Source organism: Phasianus colchicus, chromosome 8 (genome assembly GCF_987193195.1).
Source record: "Phasianus colchicus chromosome 8, bPhaCol1.hap1.1, whole genome shotgun sequence".
NCBI classification, from domain to species: domain Eukaryota; kingdom Metazoa; phylum Chordata; class Aves; order Galliformes; family Phasianidae; genus Phasianus; species Phasianus colchicus.
The window spans coordinates 11,406,296-11,433,985 of record NC_143443.1 but is presented as its reverse complement, the minus strand read 5'-3'; the positions used below and the strand labels follow the sequence as shown (position 1 = coordinate 11,433,985).

Here is a 27,690-nt window from a genome sequence, read left to right as displayed (position 1 = left end):
ACCGTCTTCCCTCCTCAGATACTAAAATAAAGGCTGAAATGTGTCATCTTCAAAGCCTGAGATACGTGCACGTATGCAAAACAGAAGCTGAAATACAAAAGTGATATATAATGTGACACAGTATTTTATACCAGGTTAATAAGTAGCACCTTGCAATCCCCTTCACCCTTCATGATAGGTTTGCATGTAGTATTACAGAGCCATACCTTGGCATGCAGGAAGATCCTACAACATCAACAAGATCCAATTATTTCAAATTGGTCTAGAGGTTGTGCAGACTCATGCTGCAGAGAAGCAAAGAACACCTCCCCAGTGAGCTCTGTATTTTAATTCTCACAAGCCAAACCTCTCTCACATGCAGCAGACTCTGAGGACTTCTATTCTCTAAGGGTAAGAAGCAGTTTGGAAATGGAAGCCCCAGAAGGTCCCGCTGTTTCTCATGGAGTACATAGCCTGTGGTAGGAAGGTCACACAGTTAGAAATACAAACTCCCTTCCTGCTTGCTATGAGCTGCATCCAACTAACAAAATCCAACAAACCTGTGTTCTTCACCTCCAAAACTCAGTCACTCTAAGATCAGGGTGCTGTCAGCTCTGTGCCTCTGCTGAGCTATGAGAGGGAGCACCAGGCATAGAGGCCTGCATGACAGGCACCCTGTTGGAATAAACACACACACACACACACACAAAACAAACAAACAAACTAACTAACTAAAAACAGGCACTACCAGGATTAGGTTCTGGCTCTCCCTGCGCAATAACTCTTCCCAAAGCACTAAGCTGGCAGCCAACAGCACCTCTTCCAGAAAGAACCACTAAACACCAGGTAACGCACATCAAAAAGTTTAATATTGTCACAAAAACCACGTAACACTAGTATCAGAGCTACTAGTGTGCAAAGTAAAAAGACTCTCTACCTTTGCAAAACCAGTCAGGCATGCAATTTTTCAGGTAGACACACTTAAAGCTGCAATGACTGTTTGTGACTCACATGTTACTTTACAACATTCACTCACAGTGCACCATAACGCATATTGAAATGTTATCGATAGGTAGGGCAATCCAAATCTTAGGGGTGGCAAGAGGACGAAGAGGAGCAGCCCGCACGCTGTCAGCTACTTTCTGCGGGAGAAGAGAGTGGGGAGAACCATGCAGAGACTTCACGTGTATTTTGGTAAAAGAGTGGGAATTCAGCACTGCTGCGTGGTCTCCCTCCTTGCAGAAAGCAGAGCGACTGGCAAGTGTTATTTAGCTTTTGCCTTCCTAACTGCTTCGCAGTGTAAGTAATGCAACTGACTGCTGTGCAAATACAATAATGGCATCGACTCGACAGAGGGCAGGATGCGCCAAGTGTACACGGTCTTTGTCATCGCTTTAGTCCTTGGAATAAGCCGGGCCTGATGTTGTCTTTGTGGTTTGTTTAGGTCCTCAACGTCAAGCTTAAAATGAAGCCCTCACGTTCCTTTCTGGTCATTAACTCTAGCTGAATGCTCGTGTTCTGAGTGCCTGCTTAACAGTACTAAAGATTAAAGCTTTGTGTGGAAGCAAATACCCATTTAAGGCGAGAGGCAGAAGTACAGTCTGAGCGATACTACTGAGCTGCAGATTCCTAGGAGGGCAGCCACACACCCTGAGCTAAACTAACAAGAAGAGATAAAAAATAACTTTCCTAAGAACTCTTTAAACAGATGAAGACAGCACAGCCCAGGGACCATAGGTTTACTGATTTCCCGGGTCTGAAGATTTGGATTACCCCAATCACTAGCCGCTTTGTTGGACTCCGTAGGGATTTCGTGCCAAAATGTTACAGATTTTGCTCAGTAACACAACACCACTCACAGAAGCGAGGGGAAATACCAGTGGAACCAGACCAGTGGGACAAGGGCGTTTACTTTAATTTTACCATGACAAAACAGGCATCAAGAAAGCAAGTAAGTCGCGTTGTCAAATCCCACTATAGAGTTACGTGCGTGCACAGCGCCGACACACCGCAATTCTTCCAAAGTGGCCTTAAACAAAACAACAGCAGGTAGATCTGTGGGAGGGAACTGTTGCTTCCCTTTCACAGAAAGCATCAGCACCCGGGCATGGTGGTCAGCGTGCTGGCAGTGCACTTCACAGGGAAGCTGCAAAGGTCACACTCGGTACGACGCAGTGGCAGATCTCAACGCACATCAATTGGGGAAATTTCATCTCGGACAACAACCGATTGTTTTGTAACTGCAGAAATTATAGACCAGTTTTTTCCATGACCTACAGATGGGGAAGGTACCAACAAGGTGAATAAGAAACATGCAGATTGGGGTCCATAAACAGGAGATATTATTAACAGCACACATTCTATCTTGTATCCTATTCTTTTTATGTCATTAGTTGCATTTTTTTTTCCCGATAAAGCAGTGAGTTCTGTTGTTTTCTTTCTTTTCTTTCTTTCCTTTTTTTTTTTTTTAAACCAGTTCAGACTACGCAGTCGCTGCTTTAGGAGAAGGTGCTCACGAGACAGACTCAAGGCCAGGGTTGTGGAGTTCAGTTCTGCTCGGCATCACGAAGCCTGCATCCCACCGCCGTGATGAGCGCTGCCCCTTTCCCGCTGCCGTCCTCCGAGAGCAGGAAAGTCACATCACACTTGGGTGCCAGATCTTTGACTGTTTGGTGCATAATCCTCGAAAAGCTGCAAAGGGAAACAATGGCAGTGAACAAGGGAGGTCTTGCAGCACCTGCAGAGCACAGCGCTGCTGCAGGCCTTTGCAGTGCTCCCCTTAGCACAGCAGAGGCACCTAAATGCTGGAAACTATAGTGGGTGAGAAGACTGGGAGCAGAGGTCTTTTCTCTCTCTCTCTTCACATGGGGCTACCTGGACCACTAGAACCACAGCAAAGTGGAAAAAAAAATATTGTGTGCTCTTCTCCTTCTCATCTATGCCCTTACACTGGAGACAGGTACTATTCCTGTCCTCCCTGTGGACCTAGCTGTGCTAGACCCCCTGCCTTTGCCTGTTGCTGCTTCCTAGTGGTCCATCCCCTCCCCCTGATGAGCAGAGCCATCTCCCAGAGAGGCATCAGGCACTCAAGTTGCTTTTCATTGCCTGTACATAGCCAAGAGACCATTCCCTTGCTACATGGCCTCAAACCTGTTCAGCAAGCTGTGTCACCTTCAGCTTGTAACAGCCCCCTGAGTCCTTCACAAGTCTTCCTTGATCCTCTCATAACCCTCTAGAAGGCTCCAGCCAACCCTGATTAAGATCTCTTTTCCCTGGCTCTCATCCTAGCAAACAAGTGAAACCACTTGGGAAAAGAACATGCAGCAACGCACTACAGGTCGCAAAACAAACACAGAGGTGAATACTCACTGTGGGTGTAATTTGTACAGAGTCCCATCCACACCAACCGTTATCTCCAGGTGCTCTAAGCCTCTGTTCTCCCTAATTTTATCTACAACTGCAGCCATTCCGGCACCACACAACTGAGCCGCTCGCTTCGACACCGCTCCGCACACTGTCTTGACAATGATACTGTCATCGCACGTGCTGTTGAGCCCCAGTTGCTGGAGAATGGTTCGCACCTGAAGCAAGGCTAACCTGTCACTGTGGGAGCAGAAGAACACAGCATTAAAGGCTTTCCTCAGCTGAGCCACTGGCAGGAGCCTCACTGCATCAACAGCTGCTTCCACTGTCAGGCTCCACCAGCAGCACCAGTGTTACCACACTGATTCACTCTGCACAGCCTCCCACATGACGCCCTTACCTCTCAATCTGTGAAAGGAACTTGGTTTCAAAGATATGCCTGGTCTTCAGCGTCTCTGAGATCTGCCCTCTGAACAGGAACCCTCGTTTGGTGAAGTCAATCAAAATATTGCGGACTATTTCCCCCAGGTACATCCCACTGATCATCTTCTCATACCTACAAGGTAAGACAGCAGCACAGCTCAGAGGCACACCTGACAGAGGAACATGTGCAGGCAGGGCATGAAACATGCAAACCAATTGAAAAAGAACAGTCATTTATTATGCCAAGAAAAAGCACAAACACTCACTAGAGAACCTTGTGAGTCCATCTAAAAGTACCTCACATATTCCTCATGTCCATTTCCCCCCAGGCAGGCAGTTGTTAATGACAGCTAATATTTCTCCCAGACAAAAGAAATGAAAAATTGTTGCCAGAGAGCCAAATGGTGTCTGGATGGAAGCTGTTTGCTGTGCATTCCTTAGCAAAGAGCTGAGCAGAACCCGGGGAAAACCTGTAGCCATTGTCCAGAGTGTGGGGAGTCCTCTCAAAGCATGGATAGGACCTTGAGTAGAAAAAGCTCAGTGGCTCCATGCAGGAAAAATACAGCAAAGTCACGAGGTATGATCACTCCCAGTGCAGCATTTTTAAGGGAGTGCTGCAAAATACCCCTTGACAGTTAAAAAAAAAAAAAAAAAAAAAAAAAAGTGAAGAGGTATTGTCAGCACATTCCCAGGGTCACTGACCTGTATGTTAGCAATCCAGGCAACCAGGGCTGGTTTGGGCTTTTCAATTAATTCCAGCACCTGATTTCCAGTAGGGAACTAAGTAGTTCAAAAGCCAGCAGGAGGAACCAAGCCATTTCGAACCTCTCACTCAGCACACAGACCCTAGTTTCCCACCCCAGTCTGCAGAGAGGGAATGTTTTCCACTCGCAGACTTCCTCCTGGCACACACCAAGTAGTGGTGCTCCATGCGGCCGTGGGCAGCCCTGTGCTGAGGACAGGAGTCTGTTTGGCTCTCCTTCCCTTCCAGCATCATTCTGGTGTGAAAGGAGCATTCTGTGCTCCGTAACCGAGCTGTGCCCTTAGCAATGAGAACTGAACACTTTTTCATTTAGTGAAAAGTGCTTTCAGTGATGCATCCTTTATTTCACCTCCTGAAGCTCTAAGCAGGGTTCCTGCCCTGTAGGGAACTGAGCCCAGCAGAGCAGCCACCTGGAAGCAGGCCATGCAGTCCATTTAATACCAGGAGCTCTCCCAGGCTTGTACCCAGTAAGGGCCCTGAGTGCCCAACTCTTTCTGGAATCAATTATTCTCCCTGGCAGCCTCCCACCTATGGTTGCTTACTCTATGCCAGCTCCACTGCTGCATCAGCCTCAATCAGTGTCTGCCCCTCTGCGTCTGTCTGCACTCTAACCTCCCAAGAGCTTCCCCAGGGACCTTCCTACTTGCACACATCCCTGAGGTTCCCAGGCAGATTTACTTTATTTGCACAGTTTTTTTATGCATTGCTGCAGAGAAATGAAAAATAGCAGTCTGGGCATGAGGCAGCACATGTGTGTCAGCACAGTAATGGCATGCTGGGTCCACCTCCTTGTCAGCCCCTTCTTGCAGGGCACAGGGAAACACTTGCTCACACAAGAGCTGAGTCCCCAAAAAATGGGGCCAAGAAAGGCAGGTCCTCTAATGTACCACATTACCCAGAAATCTGCCTCAAACAAGAATTGGCTGCAACTGATAGAGAGCTCATAACTGCATTACAGTGACCAGTTTTAAGCTCCAAACCATGCCAGCAGGTTTAGGTTGAGCATTTCAGCCCTGCAGAGGTTGGAGCTAGATGATTTTGAGGTCTGTACCTACCCAAGCCATCATGTAATTCTACAATTCCAAGAGGCAGAGCTCTTTACAGAGAGAGTTCAGCTAAAAGAGACTGAACTGAGATCAAAAGCACAAGAATGACAAGCCATCTTAAACCCCTGCATACAACATGGGATGAGAAACAGGGTGCCTCATTAATCAGAAGACTCCTGAGACTCTCACCAAGAACCCACCACAGTTCCACAGCAGCAAACAAGCACTGGGCAGACGCTCAGTGGACCTAAGTGCTCTACCCACCCAAAGGGCTGGCAAAGAAATTTGATAGTAGTTAAATGAACTTAGGGCTTTGTAAAGAAGACACAGAGATGCTGCTGCAGAACAGCTTGGCAATGATAAGGACCTCAACTGCCAATATAGAAGACAGTAGAAGATATAGAAGATGTTTGCTCTCTTGGAGGCTAGAAAAAGAGAAGCAGAGAAGGGAGAAATCACACAGTACAGAACGGAGTCATTCTCCACTCTTAACCTCTCCTTTCTGAGATCTGGGAGAAATCCAGTTCTCCCTTAAGAGCATTTGAGGCAGCCTGGCTTATTCTCAGCACAGCATTTATCCCACAGTACCTTTGCTTTCCAGCATTTAGTGAATAGTCATCAACTGCTTTGTCATATATTGTCCTGATATCGTCCAGGCATCCATTATCCCCGAACGCTCCCCACTCCATGTTCACACACATCCGTCCTTGCTCACCATCCACCATCTCTATGTTTCTCATCTCCTCCATGTAACAGGCATTGCTGCCAGTTCCTGAATAGAGAAAACATTGAAAAAATATTGAAATTCCTGGCAGTCACCTTCCACAAAGCCCACAGACCTGTGAAATCTGGGGGAAAATCTGGCGAAGGGAAAACTTCAGGAAGTTCTGAGGCATCAAGCAAAGAAAGCCCCAGGGATTTTAGTGGCTAGTGGCAGGGTATTGCTTAGTTTTTGCTTGTTTTCTTGGGTGATTTTTTTTCTGATGCACAAAAGTCAATTGCAGACTGACAGGCTGTAGATGATCTCTTGTTGCCAGCAGACAAAAAGCAGACACCCAGTCTCACCTGTGGCAGTTTCCAAAGTATTCAGTGGCCAAAACAATTCAAGCATGGGACAGGGGGCTGCTAAAGCCTTGGGGCTTTTGCTCTCATTATCCCAGGCCACCTACCAAGTCCCTGCTCTGCACGCAGACAGCAGCTGCACAGTGTGCCTGGCAGGGCTGCAGCACAGACAGAGGATGCTCACAGCATCCCAAGGACGTGATGCCCTTCCTGCAGGGAACTCCTCCTGCAAACATGTCAGCGATGGAGCAGCACAGACACGGCTTCCTACCCACACTGCACTGTGCTGACTCATCCTGGACATTCTTCAGCTGTCTGAAGGAGTAATTGGTAATATTTTATCTTCCTCAAAGCCAATGTGAAAGCATTGTTTAAGCTCACAGATGCTTTAATCTCTTTTCTTTCTCACTGGGAAAGGGCCAGAGAACTCATCCCTCTGGAGAACTTTGTTAATTCACACTATCTATGCCATAGGGATAGCCAAAGCCCAGGCATGACATGTGCAAAGGCATCAGCAGTCACCTGTGGAGTTAAGTTCTTTACTATGAGAGTGGTGAGGTGCTGGAACAGGCTGCCTAGAGAGGTTGTGGATGCCCCATCCCTGGAGGTGTTCAAGGCCAGATTGGATGGGACCCTGGGCAGCCTGGTCTAGTATTAAATGTGGAGGTTGGTGCCCTGCATGTGGCAGGGGGGTTGGAGGTTCATGATCCTTGTGGTCCCTTCCAACCCTGGTTATTCTGTGATTCTGTGATTTCAGCTGTTCAACTGCTAGGAAGGGAGCTGGTAGCCAATGCATTTTGTCAATCAGAACCTTCTTTTGTGTGCACTGATTCAGAAAAGCACAGGGATGTCCCCATGAGAATACAGACAGAAGTATATCAAACACATACCCACAATGAGTCCAATTTCACAGTTTGGGTCTTCATAAGCACAAGTCATCATCGTGCCCACCGTATCATTCACTACAGCTACTACATCCAAGTCAAACTCCTTGGGAAAAGAAAAAAATAACAGTGAGAACTCTGGGTTTGAAGAAACCCCCCACACTAAAGGCAACACCAAAGGGGACACTACCAAGTACTGGCCTGATTTCACATGTGCAGAAGTCAGAAGTTAACATACCAGCAAGCAGCTACGGCACCTTTCATGCTCTACCTACTAAAGACTGTAGCAACAGAAGAAAGTACTTTCCCAGTTGTTCTCTTTGGCTTATGCATAGTTGAGTACAGATCTTATATACAGGCACATGGCAGAGAGCTATTGCCATTCTGTATTTCAATAGCGTAGTAGCAAATCCAGCAGCACTTGCTGATAAAATTCAGTTAAATTTCATGCTGTCCTCTGGTTATTTTCTTCCCTTACTAGAAAGGATCTGTTAAGTTGCTTGAAGCTTTTTACAGAACAAGTGTTACAGGGGCAAAGCCTGCCATTTAGGGTGCACTGAGAAGCATTCCTACAGCCACTACATTGAATACTCCTGCTTTCTCAGTGCTCTGATGCAGTGGCAATCACCACAGGGCTTGAAAACTGCTTTGAAAGCTCTGTTCAATTTAGCAAAGTCAGAAGGCTCTAGGGAAAAAAAAAAAAAAAAAAAAAAAAAACTAGGTAAAGAAATTCCCCAGCATGGTTCATTTTCAGCAGCAGTTGCAGTTTGGTGGCTGAACTGTCACATTTCTCCTAGACTGCCCTATGTGGTGACCAGGACCTGTGGCCGGCAGAGCCACAAGCCACCAAAGTTGCTGTGTCTGGACCTTCCATGCAGGGCAGGAGGCACAGCCTGCTTCCTCAAGGCACACTAGCCCCACCAGAGGGAGCCAGCCTAACCAGGAGCTCTGTAGGCTCTGTAGGCAGGGGAGGGAGAATTAAGAGGAAGGAAAAGTAAAATCACCTCTCTTCTTTTAATTCCTTCTCTTAGCAAATACACAACGTCTTCTCCCTCACAGTCTGTAGCTTTGAATCCTTTTGTCCAGTTGAGAAGGATACCCTACAAAGAAAGCAAAGGTTATCACATTTCCTGATGTACTGCAGAGTGCCCCAAATCCCATATCCCTCTAAGGGAACATCATTGAGTACTTCTACCTAATAATTTCCCTGCATATACACTCGAAATGTGAAGTGCTCTAGTATGTAGTTATACAGCAGGTTCTGTTATCTCTGGAATTTGCATCTAACACTACTAACCACGCTCAGTCTCCAGATTTCCAGGACAGAAACACTTGCTAATGTGTGAATCATTCTGCATCATGCCCAAAGACAGAAGAAGACAGTTAAAACAAAAAAGCAAAACATCAGACATCTTAGTTCGAGACAGAAATTACTTCTTTTTGAAAGCACAGCTTGCTACAAAGCCATCACACCAGGAGACAAAACTATTGCCCAAACTGCAGCAACACAACAAACTCAAAAAATAAAGAACGCAACTTTCTTCCAAAAACAACAACAAAAAAAGAGAACAAGAAATTATTAACAGCTGCACAGATGGAATTGGTGGTGATATGTGGCAGCAGAAGAATTCGACAGGAACTGCAGGCTAGAGCAGTCCCTGGTTCATCTGGCAGAACCAGATCAGCCTGGGAAGGAGCATCTGGCAGCAAGGGGGGACAGAGCCAGTGCTGCTTACTGCTCACATAACCAGGGAAGTACCACAGTCCAGTGTGTTTATATGGTTGGAAAAAAACATGTTGCATTAAAAAAAGGCATACTGCCATCATGGAAAACTTAAATGCTCTTATCTGTCACAGCCATGGGCTAACCAGCATTTGCATCACTGCCTTAAAAAAAAACTATTTATAGGAGAAGCTGTACTAGTCATAGTCAGAGCATGAACCCTCCCCTCTTACGACCTCCCTGTAAGTGCCCAATGGGTGATACAAAGGCAGAGAATTCAGGCCTAGCATAAGCACAAAAGCAGATTCAAAAAAATTAAGGAACTCACAGCATCCAGACTGGTCTGCTTGCAAGGGAAGGAGAACGTGAAGCCAAGAGGAAGCCGTGCACCTTTTATTCCCATATAATCCAGGAAGTCCGAAATGCAGGTAACAATGTGGTCAAACAGCTTTAAAGAGAAGAGTCAAGTATTTGAAGTTGTACATCACGATAATGCTCTTCAAAAAGCTACATAAAAAAACAGCAGTGCTGTGGAAGAGAAACACGGATACTCACTTCTTCTCCCGTACCCTGCATCACCTCTATAGGAATTGCATAGATCTTGTTGTGCATTTCAACTGTTCTCCTTTTACCACTGCGAATTTTCACCAGCAACACTCTGAAGTTTGTGCCTCCAAGGTCAAGTGCCAGAAAGTCTCCGTTCTCTGTAAAAGAATACATGTGCGTATACATTTCAAGAACAAGAAGCAAAGACATGGGGTTGGGCTGCCTGCAGCACAAATGCACAAATGCAACACAGGGTGCCTGGGACTGGGATTTTCTCTTTTGAAGGAGTCTTCTCTTTCATTACAACAGATCTGCTCACCCTTCACCAAACCCAAATCTCATTGCAGGGAGCTCACACTGGGTGCCCCGCAGCCAAGTCGCATCCCCCTCTCCAGCTATGGTAGTCCCATACCTGTGCCATCTGGCGTGCTGCGGACAAAGGTGGGCAGCATTTTCACTTTGGCAGTCTCGTGACTCTTCTTCTTCAGGCCTGCTTCCATCTCTGTCCTCATCCTCTTCTTCACCTGCAGCAGCTGCTCATGGGTGAGTTTGAACTCAGCCAGCGTTTCGTCGATGAGCCGGTGCTGCTCCGACAGCCGGTATGCCACCGCCGTCACCATCGCCGCCCCTTTCCCACTGCCGCTCTCTGACAGCAGGAACCGCACATCTGAGTCAGGCACCAGGCGCCGGGTGGTTTTGTGCAAGCGCCGAGCGTACCTGCAGGGAGAGGCTGTGAGTTCATCCTATGTGTTGCCTCCCCACTGCGCCCCAGAATCTCGAGCTACAGCCTTTCAAGTGGGTAAACTGCCAGGGAAGAGCAGCTCTTCCTCACTGTCCCTTTCCGCCTGAATTCCTAAGTACCTTAATGTAGGTCCTCCCCAAAGCCAAACCCATCTGCACAGCTGTATACTCTGTGTAAACGAAGTCTCCTTCTGAGACATCTATTGAGACCCTCTGAGAGAATATCTACTCAGAGACTACCATAGCTTTCATTGACACTGGAGTATGCAATCACTTCAGGGTTTTGGCTGCTTTGTTGTCTTTGGGTGTTGTTTTTTGTTGTTTGTTTTGTTTGGTGTTTTTTTTCATTGGTTGGTTTGTGTTTTTAATCTCACTCTTCAGTTAAAGGCATCTTTCCTTCCCAATAAGATCCCCATCTCAGACTGAATGCCCCACAGCCACGTTTTGGACACCTCATCATTTCACATCCAATCTGGGTGACATCTTGGGATTACACACCCAACTCTTTGCAAAACAGAAGCTGTGGTTAGAGCCGAGCAGGGGAACTCACTGTGGATGCATCTTGTAGAGGGAGCCATCGACGCCCACAGTGGTGCGGAGGCGGCCAACCCCTTTGTTATCCCGCAGTTGGTTGAGGATGGCACCCAGTGTGGAGGCCACCAGGTTGGCCGAGCGGAAGGACACGATGGTGCAGACGTGCTGGACTGCGATGCAGTCCTCGTGGGACGGCTCCACCCCCAGGCGGGTTAAGATTTCTTTGGCTTTGTTCAAACCTTCTTTGCTCCTACAAAGAAAGGGTAGTAATGAGAACTCCTTCGGCTATAAAATATAGGAGTGAGACACGTTCAGCCACATGTCTTGCTGCACAGCATATGAGAAAGGGGCTAGGAAGACCAACTCTTTAGACTTGAACCAGCTTCTCTGGAGCTGGAAGCACCAGCCCCACCACTCAGCACAGGTCTGAGTGCATAGCTAATCCAGCACCCATTCAGTTAAGCAGCGTGGAAAACAAAACCCTGAGTGAAGGTTGCCTAAGTGATTCATCCTAATGGCTCTCTTTTCAGACTTTTACAATCTCACTGAATTTCTGCCTCTCACACTCAATTTTCCCATGCTAGAACCCAGTCTGAAAGCAGTTTCTGGCAAAACTCACTCATGTGCAGCTCAGTCATTTCCAAGACAAAAACAAGAGCTGTATATCTTGCTGTCATCACTGCACTCCCATACATCTCTTCAAGCACTCTTGCACATAGCTAGCACCAGCTAGAAATTTGAAGCTGCACAGGAATGTGCCCCCTACTTACAACCAAAGTGCTCTTTGGGCGGTGAGGTAGAATTTCAGGAGTAATTTTGCTCCTGATAACCAAGTTCCTCAATATCTACATTTTTTCTCACTGTTGTTCATCACTACACTGACTCCACATGGATCTGAGGCCAGCACGAATGGACCCACACATTCACTGGAAAGCTGTTCAGACAAGACAGCTTGCAAGGAGTCACTGCCTGTCCCCTTGGCACTGCACTCACAATCAACAGTACCTTCATACACGAGCACCAAAATCGGAAGCTTTTCAAAGAGAAAAGCTGGCCCAGTCACTACAGCACAATTACCCCAGTGATGTGAATTTTTAGAACGTGGGGGGACAGAGCCAGTAAGCACTGACCGAAAGGGTGATGACACTGTAAGAAACCAACTGGCGCATAGCTCAGAGGTCGCCCAGCACTGCCTACGAGACTGAATGCTCTGCCTTGTCACACTTGTTTTCTTGCTGCCCAGCGATCCCGTGGATACAGCAAGAAGCAACACAAGTATTTGAGAGGAGGCACTAAGCCAATTCATTCCCACGTTTAGCTGCAGGGTAGCAACTTTTAGGTCTTTGAAAGCTGGTTGAGTGGTAGAGCACAGTACATACACTGTAGCAGCGTGGTTGGGAGGCTTTCATCATGCCTCCCAAACCACACAGAGGGAGAAACCTGCTGCCTCTCAGCTCAGAGGGGCTGGTGGCTTTGGGAAAAGGGTGTTGGCTGCCTCCTGTGGTTCCTCGCATGTTCAATATGCACCCATGCTGGAGGATGGCTGCCATCTCCAGTGCAGCTCATTCCTCAGCAAAGCAAAAAAAAAGAGACTGGAAAACTAACATTCAGAGTCATTTGGAAACCAGAGCAGAAGGGAGTACTCACTTTTCAATGGCAGAAACATGCTTTGTCTCAAACTTTCCTTTGGTGAGAAGCTCAGGGGTGATTCTTCCCTCAAAGAGCAGTCCCTCCTTGGCCATCTTCACCAGGATAAGCCTCACCAGCTCCCCCATGTACATCCCACTGACCATCTTCTCAAACCTGCAGGAGAGGGCAGAGCAGTCACCCACGGGTTCACAGGCAAAACAAAGAGGCACAGACCAGCTGTGCATCTGCACCACATGCACCAGACAGTGGTTTGCATTGGCACAGGCAAAGTCAGGCTTTCTTGAACTGCTGGATTCACAACATGAGTGGAAAAGAGAACGCAGTGCAGCAAAGAAAAGCAGCAAGAGTTAACTTTAATTGTCTGGTTCCAGGAAGGGCTGTGTTGATAAGCTGTGAATTGAAGCTAATGGAGTAAATAGCCCTAATCAAGACTTTGGTAACTTTGATTATATCCTTCCTTCCGGAAAGGACCTGTCTGCATCAGGGCTGCTAAAGGAGCAATTTTGAAGCAAAGACAAAATGAGGCACAAAGACCACCTGCACAGGGAACAACCACTCATCCTGTCAGATGGCCAACTGCAGGCAAAATGTGATCATGCCTGGACCATTCCACCACCTCCTTTTGCTGGTGAGAGCAAACATTTTGCCAGAACCATACCACACGTCAAATAAAGCCCAAAAGTTCATAAGTAACCGCCTTACTCACAATTGCTTGCCAGGATTTAGGGATCCACGGTCGATCTCTCTATCAAACTCTGTCCTGATGTCTTCTAGTGAGCCATCATCCCCAAAGGCCCCCCATTCTGTGTTTATGCACATCCTGCCCTCGTCCCCTTCCACCAGGTCAATGTGCCGCATCTCCTCCATGTAACAGGCATTGGTGCCAGTGCCTTTAGGGAAAGGACATGAAAGTACTAACTAAGCAGGCCAGGCAAAGGGAAAAAAAAGCCCCATGAATTCTGCAGCAGAAATGCGTCTTACCAATGATCAAGCCAACTTCACAACGTTGGTCATCAAAACCACAGGTCATCATAGTCCCAACGGTATCATTCACAACAGCCATGATATCTGCATCGTAGTCCTGATGGAGGAAAAACAGTACTTGTACCATATGGCTTCTTTGGAAACCACTGCTTGTGTTTGTCATTGGTTTGTTCAGAACTAATTCCACCAGGAAGAGGGGAGAATCATAAAATCACAGAATCATTAGCATTGGAAAAGCCCTATCAGTTCACCCAGCCCACCCCCATTGCCCACGTCCTACAGTGCCACATCTCCATGGCTTGGCAACACTTCCAGGGACAGTAACTCCCCCACCTCCCTGGGCAGCCTGTGCCACTGCATCACTGCTCTTTCTGAGGAGAAATATATCCTAATGCCCAGCCTGACACTCTCCTGGCATAACTTGAGGCCATCATCTCTTGCCCTATTGCTATTACCTGGGAGCAGAGGCTGACCCCCATCTCACTATATGAGCCCAAATTCATCCCATCTCATGCTCAAGGCCTCTTTGTCTAAAATCAGCAACCTGGTTATTGTCACCCTCCATAAAATCAGCAGTGAGAAACTGCAAGGAACACAGTTCACTGAGCATAAAGCTCCTCTTCTCTTCTGCTTCTCTCCCATGTCAGCCCACAGCACAACTTGCTGAGCTGCTGCAGGGGAGCCCAAACCATGACATGCAGTTTCTCAGGAATGTAATGTGTGGGTATTGCTGAAAAGCTGTGGCCCCAAATGGCAGCACTTCCTCAGTTTTTAGAGGGTGATAGAATTGCTGAAGATTGCCAGCAACAAACTACAACATAGTAGTTGAGTTTTGTGCTACGAGGAGCATCACAGCTTCCAGCTTCCACAAAGTAATGGTGAGATCACTTCATCTTTCCCAGCAAACATCACGTCTACATGCAAGTGCACCATCACTCACACCACGTGCTCGTCAGTGCTGCGAACAGAGGTCTGTGACACAGAAACACCAGTTTGCTATGATGAAGAGCTTAAGAGAGGAAAAAAAAAACAAAAAACCAAAGCCCAATTTACCCCACGTTTCTTGATGGCCTTGTTAAGCAGCTTCACAACATCTGCTCCTTCCACTCCGCTCGCTTTGAAGCGCTTTGTCCAGGTTATCAGAATACCCTGATGAAACGAGAGAGCAACCTTAGAACAGTGCCACCATAAAAGCAAGTCAATTTTACTTTTTTCCCTTTAAAAACAAGATTTTGTTCTTCAACAGCATCTATGGGTCTCTGTTCTTAAATGGAAATATTGCAAATGTAGCAAGGGTTAAAATGCTTAAACACCTATGTATGTACCTGTGCTCAAAGGTAAGTACTGGGATTAGGTGTATATTTAACATATGTACACAAATAAAAAGTCATTATAGCCAAGGCTTAGACACAAAGTCTAAGCATGAAAATAATTTCTATGCTGAAAAGAATGAAAATAAGTACAAACGAGGCAAGAGAACAAGATGTAAAAGTTAAACAAAGAAGAACCTCAGCAAAAAGCATGTATAATATGATAAATTCTATTTAAAATCCTGATATACAGCATAGTTCAAATACATTGCACAGCTCAAACAGTGAGAAATGTAATCAGCACTGCCTCAACTGGCCCTGCTCAGTGCCAGCACTGGGAGATGTGCACCAGGGTGCCTGCAGCCCTGCAAGCTAGCAAACAGGTCAGGCTCTAACAGCACAACCTCTTACTAAAGGTGCAACATGGGGTTGACTTCCCTGCATCTATTTGCTACGCCATTGCCATAGCAACGCTGCACCAGGAGGCTGCTGAGTCACTTGTGCTATAAAGAGCAAAAGAAGGAAAATATTGTAGCACGCTTGTCATGGGAATCACACCAGTCACTTCGTGCAAGGCTGGGTTTTGCATGCAAAAGCATGTTGCTCCCAGGCAGTATATCCAGGCGGGCATGGCTCAGCACCACTGCTTGCGAGGAAGACCCCAAGTTGAATCGGTGTGTGCACTTGGGAAGTACAGCAGCGGGATGGGCCCTTCCCAGTTCTCCCCCACACAGAGGTGAAAGGCTGCAAACCTGCTGCTGTGTTTACACAGCAAACCACAACCCTGAGGAGCTCCCGCAGAGACTGTATAAAACATCAGATGCCTCTTTGTCATCTGCTAACCGGCTTCTTCGCACAGAAGCACAAATACCAATCTGACAGTGAAGCACAGCACTCACTTACTCCAAAAACATGAAACCTGTCTGGGATTCTGCTTTCATAGCATTGTTTGAATAACATGCTCTTCTGCATGTTAAGAAAGGCGTGCAGTCTTCTTACCTCATCCAGCTTAGATTGTCTGCATGGGAAAGAAAAGGTAAACCCAACTGGTAACTTCTTGTCTTTGATTTGTTGTTTCTCCATAAAGTCTCCCAGGCATTCAGCAACATGATCAAAAAGCTGCAAGAAGAGCAGAAAAGTGCCGTGATTAGAGGTACGGATTGAGGGAGAGCACACTTCCACAACATGTGAGGAGAAAGGGGAAAAGATCTACTCCAGATTTTTAGAGATGTTATTGACAGAACTACAGAAATACTCTCAAGCCGTATACATGTCCCGTGCTATTTAAAACACTGAGGGGGATAATTGGAAGGGAGTACAAAAAGCTATCTGTTGGGTGCAATTAGCCCTTGCAGATTCACTGAGAACAATTTACAGAGAGACAGCAGAGCACTACAGACGATCATGAACACCAAGAGGAATGTCTGGCTGTTTGAACTGGGTCAATGAGTGGTGTGTGCAACCTTAAGATTTAACAGAACACCTTTAACTCGTTCCTAAAATGAGATCTAATTTGATTAAGCCCAGCAATGGTGGTTTCCCAGGGAAGACGCTGCCCTTTTCTGTCTGGGGCTGATCAAGGACACTTTGCTGGATGCACAGTGATACAGCATGGGCACACTGCACTCCTGTCCAGATGAGGGAGAGTTGAATGTGAAAAGAACAACTACAGTGAAGTAATAAGACACAATGGCTTCTCCGGGAGGCACACAGTAATAACACCAGCCTACATCTCTGTTTTGTTTTTCATTTGAAAGTATCTTGCCATATACTCTAATGAAAGCTCCAGCTGCTAGCAGGATTACAGGCAACAGCCAGGGGCCAAGTGTAAACCCCTCAGGAGTTTGGAGAGCAGGAAACAGAGATATTGACTAAAGACATTGCTGCAAAATTCCTCTCTTATGCAACAAATCACGACCACGTCAAGAAGAGACAGGGCATGCTTCATAAGTCTGACTACAGAAGATCCCTCAGCATTCCCAGTGCAGCTGGCTGTGCAGGCCCTGGCAGCCCACTGGAATGCCCTTCTGCAGGTCAGCAGGCAGGCAGGCTGCAGACAGCACACGGTGACTCAGGAGGCACGCAGCAAGGCACGCGCACCGCTCCGACCCAAAACGTGCATGGGCAAATCCAGTTAACTATTAGCTACATTCTTCACGTTACAGTAGCTGTGTCTGCTCAATAATGCATGCTCTGGGTGTGCTACTGTTTTCAGTAAAGCACAGAACAACGGCATTGCTCAAAAGAAGGGGAAAAAAAGGGAGGCATTTATTGATTTTGCTGCCATTAAGCGCAGTACGTTGTTTCCTAAGAGGACTGAAGGATGAATCTGTGTGCTCCCCATATCCATACTAACATCCACATCTCACAAATAACCAGTTCTGCTAGGATGGTAGAGGCAACATCACAAGTTCTTGAGGATTTCACACAAGTGAGGCAGGCAGATGGAGGAAAAGTCCAAATCACTGCCCACCCGCAGGTGTGCAGTACTGAAAGCCCAGCAGTATTGTAGATAGGATTATAGAATCATTAAGGTTGGAAAAGCCCTCTCAGCTCAGCCAACCCAACCCCAGTCCACCCTCACCCACCCATGTGCCTCGGTGCCACATCTCCACGGCTCAGTAATACCTCCAGGGACAGTGAACCCATCACCTCCCTGGGCAGCTTGTGCCACTGCAGCATTGTTCTTTCAGAGGATAAACGCGTGCTAATACCCAACTGAACCTCCTCTGGCACAACCTGAGGCCACTGCCTCTCATTGCTGTTGGCTGGGAGCAGAGGCTGACCCCCCCACCTCATCACAACCAAGCATCCAGGCCATGACTCTGGCCATGACGTCGCCTGCTCCAGTTGGGCCCTGAGAGGTTTCCTCAAGGATGCACCAAGTGGGCAGCCAGCAGGCTTTGGCAGGCAGCTGCAGACCTGAGCTCAGGCTCAGACTGCTGAATAGGGAGGACTTAAAAGGAGCAAGGAAACCTTCAGATCTGGAGAACAGTCACAAACCCAAGGGCTACCTCCAACACAGAAAGCAACACTGAAATCAAGCATCACATGTGCTCCCATTTGTTGTGCTGACACAAAACACAGACTTCTTACAAATTTTAGACCTGCTATTACATTGTAGGAGTCAGTGAGAGTTTTGCCCTTGACTTTGACAGCGAACTGTCTCCAACTGTCAAAGCTGTCAGGCCGCTCCTGACAGATGGGGAAAAGCAGAACTTTGAATGCAATAAAGTAGGAAATATCAAAACATACTGTGCCAGCAAGGCACGAAGCCATAAAATGCAATCCCTTCAATAAGGTGATTAGGCTAAAAGAGTATAACTCACCAAAATTAATCACTCAGTCTGCTGAAAAACATATTCATAGCCTACCCTGTGCAGGCAGTTCAGTCCAAGTATTCCACTAATCTGGCTCAGAGATCTCACAAACCTCAGCCACATGCATCACTCATAAGTACCAAATCATCACCTGCCTGTGTGCCTCCCAGGCATCTGCCATGTTTTCCTGTCAAGTCTCACAACAAGCATTTCAGTCGTGGTCACATATTGTCACAAGACAATTACGACCCGGATGCAATTTTGGTGATGGTCAGCCCTCTTTTTCCTGTTACTTAAATACCAGAAGTACTGCCCACCATGAGTCACTGGAAGCCATCCTTGCTCCCTCTCCCAGTTAAAAAGCTATGAGAGAACCTATCAGCCTGAGCTCCACGCTGCTGGCTCCCAACAGCAGAACGGCCTTGGGATATTTAAAAACCAAAACACAAACACAACAGAGCCCAGGAAAGAATGCAGAGCTGACGTCTACTCTCCCAGCTTCTCCTTATTGTCCCTCTTGTTCCTCCATCCAGTCTCAACTGTGTTAGAATTGCAGGGTCGGTCATGCCATTTGCCTACAATACTAAGTCATCTTCCTGCCTTCCATTCCTATCTCTGGAAGGAGAGATGCTGGAAATACTGGATTTTTTATTTCTGGGCCTATTTTCTCCTAATTCAGCCAAAAATCTCCTGCACAATGACAGCAGAGCAGTAGCAGGCATGAATGCTCTGTTACTAACTACAGCTTATTTATTCTCAATATTGACAAAGAGCTGTAGGGCATCCATGCGTGGAACTGTTAAGATGCTCTGGTCATTTCTGTGCTCTTTTCCAAAAAGTGCAGAGTGAAAGCGGTGAATCTTTAGGGAGGAGTCATAAGGAAGAGGCACTTACCCGTGTCCCACTGCCATGAATGATATCTTCAGGTGTATTATAAATTTCACTTTCCATTTGTACCGTCTGCTTTTTTTCATGCGATACTTTCACCCGCAGAATTCGAAAGTAAGAACCGCCGAGATCCAGAGCGATGAAATCTCCTTTCTCTATGTGGAAAACAAAACACAGGTGATTAAAAACTGCACGCAACACACATTTGGGAAAAAATAAACTCTATTAATTACAATGCACAGAGAAATGCACAGTGCTTATGGCAAGCAAGTCTTTAGCTGTGGGGCATCCACGCAAAGCATCAGCTTCGTTCCCTGCAGCTGAAGATGAAAATGGTGCAAAGGCAAGGACAGCTGCCATTGACGCCTGGGTAACTGCAGTGAGGGCTCATCCAGAAAGAATGAACCGAGAGCGGGCAGTTTGTATCCAGATCTCATGACTAAGCTGGCAGAGCAAGGATCTCAGGAGAAAGCTGAAAGGATGTTGGAAAAAGAAGAGGAAATGAAGGGATGCCAGAGCACTGATGAGCCCGCCTTGTGTTGTAAGTAAGCCTGTGTCACTTTGGCAAGTAGCAGCGAATAGTGGCTGGTTTGTGCTCTGCTCTGAAATCAACAGATTACAGGGAAATGTAGTTAAGCAGGAGTCACTCATTCCACCCCTAGAAGCAGAGATTCAGTGCAATCTGCAGTCATATAACAGAAGTCAGAGAAATGGCAACCTGAAACACCACGCAGAGCCCTGTGCTGCTGCAGGAGTTACTTGAATCTGCAAGCCTTTGCATAGAGCTCCTAAGCACCTCGCCAGGAGCAGGGCAGAAGTGGGGGTGCCTCCATCCCCCTCTGCACTGGGAAGTATTTCAGAAGTCTGAAGCCAAATACACAAACCTGAGTTCCAGCTATCTGGGAAATGACACTGTCAGTACCCCTGGAGAGCAAGGCAAATACCATCTGACTGAACTGCTCCTGCTATCTTGTCTTATCAAAGAGGGAGCAAACAAAGACAGCCATCACTGAAGTCTGCGAAAAGATAGCATTTGGGGAAGCAGCAAGCACACCTTAGCAAACAGCCATGTGTGGCCAGGCTGCAGCTAATCACTGAGGCTATTTGCAAGCACCTGCATGTGCGCACAGCATCCACGGCTCAACCAGGCTGCTCTGAGGGAAGCAGAACAGGCACGCAGTGCTTTCTCACCCTTGTTTTTTATTGGTTTCTACTTTCTGACAGCGCCAGAAGTATTCTGCACTGCAAGTGGGATGAGCTTCACCTCCCAGCTGCCTTCCATATTGCCAATTCCATCCCGTAGCACTCCTCATGCTTGCGCCTAAGGCTGTTCCAACTTTATTCTATGCCTATGGGAAGGCCATTCCCAACATCATAATTTCTCCACTTCTAACTAAATTCTACATGGAAAGAGCTCTCGCAGCTGAGAAGATCAATATCTATTGATGTGTCGTGCCGTTTCGAAGTTCAGCTCCACTCTCAGAGCTGTCTGACTCCACACTGCTGCCAAAACACAGGGTATGCAATGTACCGTATGGATTAGCAGACTCAAACTCACCTCTGAGATAACTGTCCCACATCAGGCCACGACTTCTCCAGTCTCACAGCTCCTCCGCATCACCCCACCACCCCAGGAGCCCTGATCCACTCAGCAAAGCCCTCCAATAGCCAAAAGAGGCAAACGCACTGCAGAAGCCCTTATGGTTTTGCAACATTGTGGTCTAACACAGCAAACAAAACAGCAGCACACAAGAAATTACAAAGAGCTACAGCCTGCTTACAAAATATATAATAAAAAGACAGTGGAGCCCATGACTCCTACCAGCCCTTAGAATTGCACTGCATTGCAATGCAGCCTTCTCTTCACACTGCCTAAGACATGGGCAAACTCAGTTTGCTGAGATAAGGACTGTGCAGTGCCTGTCTGCCTGCTTCTGAACACTGAGGCTTTGAATTGCTTTGTACCGCTGAAGATGTCATTGAAAATGTGAACACATCCAAATTGCACATGCAGTTTTCCTACTGGGGTCTGCATCACAGATTCAGTCCCTCACCTTCATCAGGGCAAGACTGGAAGCAAACATTTACCAGGAGCATCTCATTAAGCCAAATACCTGAATAAGCTTTATCGTTACAGGGTATCATTTCTTGAATGCAAATACCATTACCTTCAATAAATAAATGAAAAATCAACACTAGGCCAGATGGCCTTTTTTCAAGCCTAAATGCACCTCAGTACATACTTCAAACAAATCCTGCACTTCAGAAACAGCTTCCCTAGCAGCAAACTGACAGATCAGTGCTGCTGATTTCCAGCCAGACTCATAGCAAGGTAACATTTAGTAAGAGCTATCCTTCTGCATTAAAAAGAACTGCTCTGAACAAAACCTAAAGCTTTCTGTATGCTAAGTGACAGTTTCCTCTTGGACAGGAAAAGAAACTCACCTAGCAGCACTGAATCTAAACTTTATACCACAAAGATGCTGGAGCCAGAGGAGCAGGAGGGACCAGGCAGTGCCCCTTTCCCCGTGCCACACCACATCCCCAGTTCATTCATGGAACAATCTACAAAACTATAGCAGCACTTGCATGTGGTTGCTTCTCCTGCAGTCCCTTAGAGCAAGCCCTGTCCATGACCCAGCTGCATGCAGCAGCTACCTTTCTCAACAGGCTGCAAATTTCCACACAACATTGCAACATAACAGTTAGCAGTGCTAAATTAAGGAAGACACAGGAATTGTGCTTGTTCTATCTTTATTTTTTAAACAGAAAATTGTGTTGAAATTAAAAAAGCATAAGGTGGCAAGAACACAACAGATAGCAGAGCTATCAAAGAATTCCACCTGCCAGACAATTCCAACTACTACTCTGAGTAGTGCTTTGGACCATTTCTAACAGGTATCCCATGAAGCACGCCATCTTCAATAAAGAAAATTCTCAGATCCTTACCTGAGCCATCAGGAATAGACCTCACAAAGGTAGGGAGCATTTTCACTGTAGCTGTTGGGTTAAAATCTCTGGAGAGGCCGTTCTTCATTTCTCTCCGGAAGCGAGCCATGATGTCTATCAGAGTTTCGTCGGAGAGCCGCATGGCGTAAAGGTATTTATCGATCTGGGGAGAGAGATGAACACAAGAATAGATGTCCCAAGGTGCCCAAGCAGAGCTATACGAGGTACTACTCCTGAATTACACGGACAATACAAAGATAAAAGCCAGCAACACCGTTGAGCACTTCATGCCTCGTCTTTTGATACAAAACCAAGAAGTACGAGTGCTACCTTCCCAAGGCAAGGCCCAGCTCCACATCACTCTGCATTCTCTTTCCAACAACAAAAAAAAAAACTTACCCAAAGCCTCACACCTTTACTGCCAGCCTTCCCCCACCTCTCATCTCTCCTGACTATCCACAAGCTGATAAACCAAAGCTAAACATCCTACATGGGGGGATGCAGGCATTGCTGCAACGCACCAAAGTGTCTCGAGTTGAAATCTTCAATTGCTAAGGACCCGCTGCAGCAATTTCAGCACTATGTTAATAGCTGAAAAATGATTCCCGAGGACCAGAGCACCTTCCCTATGCTGCTGCAGAACCATCTCAGCCAGAGGCTGGGCAGAGGCAGAACTTTGCTGTGGGCAGGTTGAGTCTTCTTCCTCAACACAAAATGTCAAATTAAAAGTGGTTGACTTCTCCCTTCTGGCTTCCGAAGACAGGACCTTCATCACCCTGGAAAAAAGAGATGTTTCCAGATTCCTGGTAACATTGCTTTCCATAACGTTACACCCATCTTCAACACCAGGAAGAGTGAGAGATGTTTTGCACCTCAGAAGTACAACTCAGCCTTGGGAGTCCTTGCCAAATGTATGTCCCACTCCGTCCATCTAAGCTGCCAGTCTATTCATGCCTTCATTTATTATTTGCCTCAGAAACTTGATTCTGCAAATGGCACACAAAAGGTTCAAACTGAAGCCACACCTTTGGGACTGCTTTTGCTCGTAGCTTAGCAGCATCGAGGAAATAAAGCCCTGCTCATGTTTTCTGTCCTCAGCAAAACCGAAAGAACCACCTGATCCAAAGCCACACCTCTGTGCAGGGGCTCTGCATCTCCTCTGCTGCTGTGGAAGCCTCGAGAGCACTCATCTCCCCGCTGATGTTATGTCTCAGCAGGAGCAACAAGAAAACACCCCCTTGAAAAGTGTATATATGTAAACACTCCATATACCTGGGACTTTGATACAGGAAATGATGGATAATGCCAAACATGAAGGAAACACAGACAGCCAAAATATAATTAGACTCTAAGCTGGTCATAAACTCGGCGCCACTTGGATTGCTCTGCAAAAAGCAATTCTGCAGTACCAGATAGTGTATCAACCCAAACCAGATGTACTCCAGTGAGAGGTACTTGTGCAGCCAAGGAAGGGGCACAGATGGCACCAGCCAGATCCAGAACAGCAGGGCTGGGGGCTGAAACGTGGGGCTGCAAAGCCGGGCAGAGCAGACCTTCCACATCACCAAGCAGCGTGTGGACAGACAGGTGCTGAGGCTGGTGCCACACTGCAGGAAGGTCTCTCTCTGCCACTGCAAATGCCGCCAGAGCTTTTTTTAGCAGAGCCTGCTCAGCAGTGATGTCAGAGCCCGAGGTTATTCCCTTTTAAAGGAGGGAGGGGACTGGAGCTATCATGGCTGTCAGCAGCCCACGCCGCCGCTCAGAGGCCCCATCACCCAAATCCCCCAGTGACAGCTACACTAATGCATCATGCCATGAAAACACCCCCTTACAACACTGCACCCTCCTTCTGAAAACAGGGCTGAGGCCCTGAGTTCCACCTCACCCAGCCGTGAGTGCAGCTTTTGGTGTTTGCACAGTCAGGACCAGGCAAGCCCATGCTCCTAGAGCTGCCCTCCTGCAGTGGGGAAAAATGGGAGGCAGGGCTCTGGTTTCCCCTTGAAAGGCCAGTGAGAGCCATCAGCCTCACCAGGCTAGGAGCATCATGCTGAAGCCATCTCCACGGCTGGCACTCATGGGGCAGGGAGGAGGGGAGGTGAGGACAGAACCACACTTCAAAACAAAATAGCTCCTGTGTATTAGTTTGGGGAGGGAGGCGGGGGGAATAGCTATTATCTCCCAGGCAGGAAAAGGGTTAGTCATCTCATCAGGACAGCCAAAGGGAAAAGCAGCACTCCTCTGAGGGAAAACCCTCAGCAAACATCAGTGAATAACTGGGCAGGGAGATGGGGGCTGGATTACGGGAGGGAGGTTTAATAACACCCCACTCTGCTCGTGGCCAAAGCCGATCAGAGAGCAAATCCCAGCCTTATCCAAAGGGATGTGGCAGCAGGGCAGCAGGGACAACGGGACTCCTGGTAGCAGCCAGCCAAGCACAGCCCTGCACACAGTGCAAGCAGCAAGGAGCAGAAAACACTGCTGTATGTAGCTGCCTCCAGGATGGGCATCCTCCCTCATTGCTGCTGTGCAAGCCTCCAGGAGCTTTCCTTATTTCCATTTTTTTAAAATGTTTTTTAACAGCCAGACGGAACTTGCAAATATTTTTTTAAAAAAATGGGATTTCATCATCCAAACCACACACAGGTAATTTTTCTCGGTCACATAAAAAAGACTCTTTGTACTGGGAGAAAAGGGCTGTTGGAAATTTTGAATGTTGCAGGAGCCCCATGGGAAGGTGTGGATCATCGTGAGTGGATAATGCAACAAATAGCACTGAGGGCACATCCTCACACACTCTGCGGAAGACAAGGAAGGCTCCATGGACACCTGATAGCAGTCTCTCAGTACCTGAAAGGAGCTTATAAGCAGGAAGTGGAGCAACTTTTTACGTGGACTGATAGTGATAGGAAAAGGGGGAATGGCTGTAAACTAAAAGACTTGAGATTTAGGTTAGATGTTAGGAGGAAATTCTTCACTCAGAGAGTGGTAAAGAGCTGGCACTGCTGCCCAGAGCTGGGTACCCCATCCCTGGAGGTGCACAGTGCCATGGATGGGACCCTGGGCAGTCTGAGCTGCTGGGGGACAGCCATCCCATGGCAGGGGTTGGGGCTGGGTGGGCTTTGAGGTTCCTTCCAACCCAAACCATTCTGTGGCTCTGTGATTCTACGTAACACACAGCCAATTACTCAGACACTGCCAGCAGCATCCAAGAGCAGGGCACTCCCATAACTTCAGAAATCATTAACACCTTTTGTACCAGCATAGCCTTTGTGTAAAGCCCATCCCCATGCCAACACCTTCCTGCAGATCTGTGCTCCTCGGAAAGATTCACCAGGAGCTACACGTTACATCAGGCAGCTCAGCCATCCTAACCTTAGTTTATCAGATTGGTTTCTGAGAAGCCTTTACACAACGGGACAGAGCTCTAGGGGTTTTCTTAATACCTACATTTTATGCCCTGTTCCATCACATTCTTTTCAAGGTAAATAATTTTGGTGTCACTCTCAAAAGATTTTTTTCTTCTTGTGTCAGGCAACACGACAAAAAGGCATTGTTCCCCTGACAGGGCAATCAGGCAACACCTTGTGCTCCCCACTCCAGAGGCAGCTCAGCAGGCACAAACCTGCTGGGACCAAAGCATTCAGTCATGACCCAGTCAAACCACCCTATTTGGGTAGTACATGGCATTGCACGTCACCTGCTTGCTTCTGCGCAGCAGGCTCATGTGCAAGTGTGCAAGGCTTTGCGTGTCCTTCAGCACCCTACACACTGCCTTGCTCCTCCTGCCTGCTGTGACTCGCCCTGTACAATGCTCCAAAACCTGCAAGGTGGGGCCAGAATTCCTCTCAAATGTAAGAGAGCGCCTAACATCCAGCAACACAGAAGCAGCAGACGCTGCTCCTCAGGCTGAGGGAGTCTGAATCAAGAGCCTGGAACCAGCCTGGGGGTTACACAGGGGCTGAGCAGCACAGAGACTCCACCTATGGACATCCAAGCGAGGGGGCTCAACACCTGCCCAAAAGTCATGTAGGCAGGAGCAGATGTCTGAAGTCCTCCAGAACGGGCATCCTGCTTTTCTCTTACTGGATTTCATTTTAGTTTCCAAACCGAAGAATGCCTCACTGCTCCCCATCCAAATGATTTGCCATGCCATCAGCAGCTCATGCTACCAAACCAGTCTGCAATAAATAACCCCCAAGAGTACCTTGGAGGCCTACTTGCTCCCTCTCGGCTTTCCCCACGCAGCACAACAGCATGCAACCCTACGCTTATCTGGGGTTGCTAAATATAACAGCACAGCCGGACAGGGGAGGCCTCACCCAGGCACGCAGGCCCAGCACCGGCTGCAGCGTGCACAAATCCTATGGGAAAGGGAAAGAAGGGCCTTTGGGAGCAAGGAGCTGCTACTGCGGGGGCTGAAGGCCTTCCAGCTCCTCACAAGAGCTGCAGAACGGAAGAGCCAAAAAGCAAAACAGCGGAAGGAGATGGGGAGCAAAAGGGGTGCTGCTTGGGGGTGATGCAAGGGACAAACGGACGGCAGGCAGGGCAGTGCCCCTGGGCACAGGCAGGAGCCACAGAGAGGAGGTGCCCCCTCCTGCAGGGTGAGCCCCATAGAGCAGCCCTGCCAATGCCACGGCCCAGGCTTCCCCACAGTACAGTAGGAATGGATGCCTTTGGTGGGCACTGGGCTGCGCCGAGCGGGTCACGTAGCAGCGCCGGAGGAGGTGGCAGAAAGGAAGGGAAGGGAAGCCTCCGCTCTGTGACGTCAGCCCGGCAGCACAGCGGGGCCTGGTGACATTCGCAATTATTTTCCTGATTTGCATCCCCACATCCCCAGCCCTGGGCTCCCTGCTCCCCCAGCCCTGCAGCATGCTCAGCCAGGACCTCCCTGCCATGTTTGTATCTACCCCGTGCTGTGCATCACCACCGCCAACCGTGCTGCTTAATGCAGGAGAAGAAACAAAAATACCCATGGAGCAACTTCTCCCTTCCAAGCATCGCGGTTTATACATTCAGAAGCCACGGCGAGATGTAACTCAAAAACGATCTGCAAGCAATTGCTGAGCGATGGATGCCCACGGCGGCCCGGAGAGGAGCAATGCCCTGTTGAAGGATGCCGGTGCCAGGAACGGCCCCTGGGGTTGCACCCATCCCCATCAGCAGCACGGCACCCCGGCCGTGCCCACCTCACCTTGCTCGGGCTGGGCGAGGCTCACGGCTGTGCCGCCCATAGCGGGGTGGCCATGGGGACAAAGCAACGACGGCAGCAAAATAAATAATTTAGGGGGGAAAAAAAAAAAAAAAAAAAAAGCAGGCACTTGGGCTGCGTCGGGGATGCAGCCCATTCTCCTCGAGGCTGAACCCTACCTTTTTGACCTGGTCCTCCTTGAGCTCGGTGAAGTAGTAGGCCAGGAGCTGGGCGGCGATCATCCTGCCGGCTGCAGCGGGCGGCTCCGCGCACGCAGCGATGCGGCGCCCCGGGATGGCCGCGGCGCCTCCCCTTCCTCCACTCCTCCTCCTCCTCC

General features: G+C 48.0%; 1 protein-coding gene across 1 annotated transcript; it reads right to left on the bottom strand.

The window, feature by feature from the left end:
• Positions 1 to 826: 826 nt before the first annotated feature.
• On the bottom strand, positions 827 to 27,690 carry HK1 (hexokinase 1). The gene is made up of 18 exons (XM_031602899.2): positions 27,533 to 27,690; positions 22,166 to 22,328; positions 19,223 to 19,371; positions 16,008 to 16,127; positions 14,752 to 14,847; positions 13,696 to 13,795; positions 13,421 to 13,604; positions 12,712 to 12,867; positions 11,081 to 11,314; positions 10,202 to 10,506; positions 9,799 to 9,947; positions 9,572 to 9,691; positions 8,525 to 8,620; positions 7,527 to 7,626; positions 6,163 to 6,346; positions 3,743 to 3,898; positions 3,349 to 3,582; positions 827 to 2,670 (listed from the first exon to the last, which is right to left on the bottom strand). The coding sequence occupies exons 1-18, from the start codon at positions 27,593 to 27,595 to the stop codon at positions 2,526 to 2,528; spliced, it is 2,754 nt and encodes a 917-aa protein (XP_031458759.2). The 5' UTR covers positions 27,596 to 27,690; the 3' UTR covers positions 827 to 2,525.